The sequence below is a fragment of the Symphodus melops genome (assembly GCF_947650265.1).
Source record: "Symphodus melops genome assembly, chromosome: 7".
Classification (NCBI taxonomy): domain Eukaryota; kingdom Metazoa; phylum Chordata; class Actinopteri; order Labriformes; family Labridae; genus Symphodus; species Symphodus melops.
The window spans coordinates 19,733,162-19,738,100 of NC_136697.1; the positions used below are offsets into that span (position 1 = coordinate 19,733,162).

Consider the following 4,939-nt stretch of genomic DNA (forward strand, 5'->3'; position numbering starts at 1 on the left):
CCTACAGATCTATCAGACTAGATAAAGACTTACCATGAGATATAAAGCTTATACTGAGTTTTGACTGTAATTAAGGATTTATATAGGGATTAGTCCATCATACAATCATCAATGTGGCATGTTTAAAACAATTTCACCCTTACAATTCAGCCAGTTATTAATTTCTGGCTCCCTTTTATTACTAATAACCAGCACACTTGGCTGAACAAGGTCAGCACTCCAGGATTAGGGAGCTAACTCAGGGTCACACTTGTGATGATAAGAATAGCCTGATTAACAGTGGCTTCTAGGCCCTAGGTTTCAGCCAATATCATTTTGCATCAACCATGTACTGATGATGTCCACATGCGCGGCAGCCTTTGTCTTAAATAGAAGCACAAAGGCATGTCCTTTTATAGTCCTCCCCCTATTGTTGGATTTGTGGTCAGGCATGGCAAGGGGGGTGTAGATGACACCTGCGGACAGAGGATAAAGAGGCCTGACCTCTTTGGGCTTCATGCACAGTGCTGGATCCCTCACTGTTGTGTCAGTCGTCCCCTTTGTAGCCTGAAAGCTTTCTGAAATGGCACCGAAGAAGAAGGAGGAGCCGAAGCCGGCTGCACCTGCAACCCCAAAAGCCCCAGAGCCAGAGCGCCCTAAGACCCCGGACTTTGACCCCACAACAGTCACGGTAAAAACCAAAACGAAACAAAAATATATATTGGGGCATTTTTAAAAAATATATATTATTACATTTGTGTTCAAGGCACAGGAAATTAAAAATTGAGATTCACTTAAAGGTTTTAATCCTTAAATTATCACTTATCACTTGGGTTAAGACTTAAAAATGGTTGTTATTGAAGGATTTTATTTGTATGATATACAAGATATACATACATCTGACATGTCAAGCTGCTGTTTGAAGAGCATCAGAGACCTCATGTGAAATAATCTTGGCATTGCAGCCAAAACAGGATTAGTCAGAGCGTCAAGTAATTCCTGTTATTCTTGCTCTTTAAAAATGTGTAATGAATGGTGTTTTAGAGAAGAATCTGTGATTTATGTTAAGGAGAGATTCAGGGCCAAACACCAGCACATATCATGGAAAGATCTTCTACTGACTTGGCGCCTTCCCATCAGGGCAATGTTTTCTTGCCACGTTACAATAGAGTATGGTTAAAGCCACAAAATATGATTTTCATTATGCCCATGAATAGCAGACCACCCTGCATCATTCCTCTCTGGGCAAAAAAAAGGGTTTAATAAAAGCTGGGAGGAAGAAAAATAGAGATAATTACATCCATCGCCATCCATTTTTAGACGTGCTTAGATAAGTGTTTGGAAAATATTTTTACAGACGTCTCATTCGGGAGGAGGTTTGTCGATGGTTAGACATCAGACTGACACTATAGGAAATATCAGAGGACATCCTAACCATTTTTGACTCTAAAAATGTTTGATTAGTGAGCTGGGCAAGCTTGGTTTTCCTTAATACTAAACTTAAAATAAAACATGTTGAGGACTGCCTTATTAACTTTCACATTTTTAATTTATGGGTTTGTAAATTAATAACTCATCCCAGTGGGATTTGTTGTTCTCAAAATTGTCTTTTAAAATTGTTTCTCAAATAATCTCGAAATAATCTGGCTGTAGCAAACAAATGGCATACTGACAGAAGAGCATGTGAGACCCAAGGTCATTATAAACCATGCACTGTGGATGGAACAGATGCTGACTGTAACCGGATATTTTGCCAAGACACAATGGGGTGCACACAACAATTTCACAATTATTCTTATAAAGTTGTTATCTTTATGAACTAGACTATAATAACATAGTAATCGTCTCATTTTGTAATTTCCTGTGTGTCTTTGTTTCAGCTTGAATTCACCCCCGAGCAGATTGAGGGTAAGGCTGTCGTATGGGCTATCAGTTATTTATAGGCTGGTTGAATGGTTTGTGTGATCAAGCTGCCCATTAGTGTGTGAGAAATGTTTCGCAACAGCTGATGATACAGTGGTTTAGGGATATGATATCATAATAGAGTAAACACATCCATCTGACTCAATCCCTTTTAAAGGAGATGAAATCAGATGTCAATGAAAGTAGAGTGGAGGACCTCTGGTTATCATTTTTCGATGGTTTCTCCATTAGAGCATCTAAATGAGCAATATGTTAGCAACCAGTATGTCCTTCTTCTAAAATAAAGTTAGATTCTAGCCAAGAATGGCCTGCCTTTGTTTGGACCAGAGAAGGTAGGCAGCGTTGAGACACTCCTAGATTCCTTTATTAGATGCCTCTCAGTTGACCAGCAAACAGTAAACCACAGGTGTTGCAGTGATGGAAACAAGAAAGCAAACAAACCGGTTCAGACATAACTGATTCTAATTGACATAGAAAGCCTTTCTTAATAAGCTCAACAACCACAAAGGTTGTACAAATAGGATAAATATTGGCAATGCTTTTGAAAAATGAAGAAAGAATAGAAAGCAGAAATTATGCAGAGCTCATTAAACACTGATGCCTCAGTGTCCGCCACATGACAACCTGTGTACGCCTCAACTCTAGAGAGGAAGGAGCAGGGTAGACTACCCTCTTCAGTGTTTTGAATTTGTACTGCAGCACCAACATTAAACGCTATGCAGCAGAGTTAAAGGCATTCTCTTAAAGATTCTGCATGCACACTTGAATGGCATGAGCTGAATCTCTTTTGAAAATAACAAACCGTTTCATTTGTCCCCAGACTTCAAAGATTCTTTCCAGCTGTTTGACAGGACACCAGCCAACGAGATGAAGATCACTTACGCCCAATGTGGTGATCTGATCAGAGCTTTGGGCCAGAATCCCACGAATGTTGAAATCATGTATGTCCTTGGAAAACCCAAGCCTGAAGGTTTGTTTTTTACTAAGATTAATATGCTGAATAACCCGCCGTTGACATAATACACTGCTAAAAAAAATAAAGGGAACACTTATACAACACGATGTAATTCCAAGTCAGTCACACTTCTGTGAAATCAAACTGTCCACTTAGGAAGCAACACTGACTGACAATCGATTTCACATGCTGTTGTGCAAATGGAATAGACAACAGGTAGAAATGATGGGCAATTAGCAAGACGCCCCCAGTAAAGGAGTGGTTCTGCAAGTGGTGACGCCAGACCACTTCTCAGTTCAGATGCTTTCTGGCTGATGTTTTTGTCACTTTTGAATGCTAGCGCTGCTTTCACTCTTGTGGTAGCATGAGTCTACAACCGACACAAGTGGCTCAGCTGGTGCAGCTCATCCAGGATGGCACATTAATGCGAGCTGTAGCAGGAAGGTATGCTGTGTCCAGAGCATGGAGGTGCCGCAAGGAGACAGGCCAATCAGGAGATGTGGAGGAGGGAGTAGGAGGGCAACAACCCAGCAGCAGGACCGCTACATCCGCCTTTGTGCAAGGAGGAACAGGAGGAGCACAGCCAGAGCCCTGCAGAATGACCTCCAGCAGGCCACAAATGTGCATGTGTCTGCTCAAACAGTCAGTACAAGACGTTTGGCATTTGCCAGACAACACCAAGATTGGCAAATTCACCACGAGCACCATGTGCTCTTCACAGATAAAAGCAGGTTCACACTGAGCACAGGTGGCCGACATGACAGAGTCTGGAGACACCATGGAGAACGTTTTACTGCCTGCAACATCCACCAGAATGACCAGCTTGGCGGTGGGTCAGTAATGGTGTAGGGTGACATTTCTTTGGGAGGCCGCACAGCCCTCCATGTGCCCGCAAGAGGTAGCCTGACTGCCATTAGGTACCGATATTAGATCCTTAGAATCCTTATGAGACCATATGCTGGGGCGGTTGGCCTTGAGTTCCTCCTCATGCAAGACAATGCTAGACCTCATGTGGCTCGAGTGTGTCAGCATTTCCTGCAAGATGAAGGCATTGGTGCTATGGACTAACTCGCCCGTTCCCCAGTCCTGAATCCAATTGAGCACATCTGGGAAATCATGTCTCGCTCCATCCACCAATGGACTTTGTGTAAGGATGTGTTATTTTAATGTTCCCTTTATTTTTTTATAATGATACCTATAATCAGATTCAAAAGCAGCATCTGAAAGACTCATATGTGAAACAGTGTTTTGACTGAAGTCTTTACAGATTACTATTAGAATCCAATCTTTTTAAATAATAATTTAATAATTTCCCTCAGACATGCAAACCAAGATGCTTGACTTTGACCAGTTTCTGCCCATACTCCAACACATCTGCAAGGCAAAGGACCGTGGAACATTTGAGGACTTTGTGGAGGGTCTGAGGGTTTTTGACAAGGAGGGCAACGGCACAGTCATGGGGGCTGAGCTCAGGCACGTTCTGGCAACACTCGGTAAGTTTAACAGTCTTATAGCAAGCTGGATTTTTAAAGCCGTCTTGCAATGATTAAGCTGTCACATCTTTTGATATCTTCTTTCTGCAGGTGAGAAGATGAAGGAGGATGAGGTGGAGCAGCTCATGCAAAACCAAGAGGATGCTAATGGATGCATTAATTATGAAGCATTTGTAAAATACATTATGGCTTCATGAAAAGGGTTACTTGTTGTCATTCTGGTGCTTTATCACTTTGCATTACAAATTCGATGAGTGAATAACATCTGTATGACCTTCACAAGAAAATAAATCCTTGACCACATCAGATCTTAGATGTTTTCTGTGAATCCCATCTTGTATATTTCTCATTTCCATGTGCATCAGATTGATTTAAAATTCATCAATATTTCACAGTGTTTTTCTGGGAATGCATGTGTTGATGCTGTGCTCATAATGAACATTATCTCTACTGTGGATCTTGCTAAATAAATAAATCTAATAATCTTCTTTTCTTCAATAATACTCCCTAGCTGTGTCTGTTCACAATAGAAAAAGATCATTTGCATTAGAACCTTGTCAGCTAATGTTGCTGTTCAAATCATTAACTT

General features: G+C 41.2%; 1 protein-coding gene across 1 annotated transcript; it reads left to right on the forward strand.

Annotated features, from left to right (window-relative positions):
- Positions 1-511: 511 nt before the first annotated feature.
- Positions 512-4,657, forward strand: myl13 (myosin, light chain 13). The gene is made up of 5 exons (XM_079349187.1): positions 512-670; positions 1,860-1,887; positions 2,723-2,872; positions 4,177-4,350; positions 4,441-4,657. The coding sequence occupies exons 1-5, from the start codon at positions 563-565 to the stop codon at positions 4,545-4,547; spliced, it is 567 nt and encodes a 188-aa protein (XP_079205313.1). The 5' UTR covers positions 512-562; the 3' UTR covers positions 4,548-4,657.
- Positions 4,658-4,939: the final 282 nt, after the last annotated feature.

What these genes read in the sequence shown, in the direction of transcription:
- myl13 (XM_079349187.1), top strand. Translation starts at nt 563, where the DNA reads ATGGCACCGAAGAAGAAGGAGGAGCCGAAGCCGGCTGCACCTGCAACC. An exon ending in TTGACCCCACAACAGTCACG is followed by an intron (nt 671 to 1,859) that starts GTAAAAACCAAA and finishes TCTTTGTTTCAG; the next exon opens with CTTGAATTCACCCCCGAGCA. An exon ending in TGGAAAACCCAAGCCTGAAG is followed by an intron (nt 2,873 to 4,176) that starts GTTTGTTTTTTA and finishes AATTTCCCTCAG; the next exon opens with ACATGCAAACCAAGATGCTT.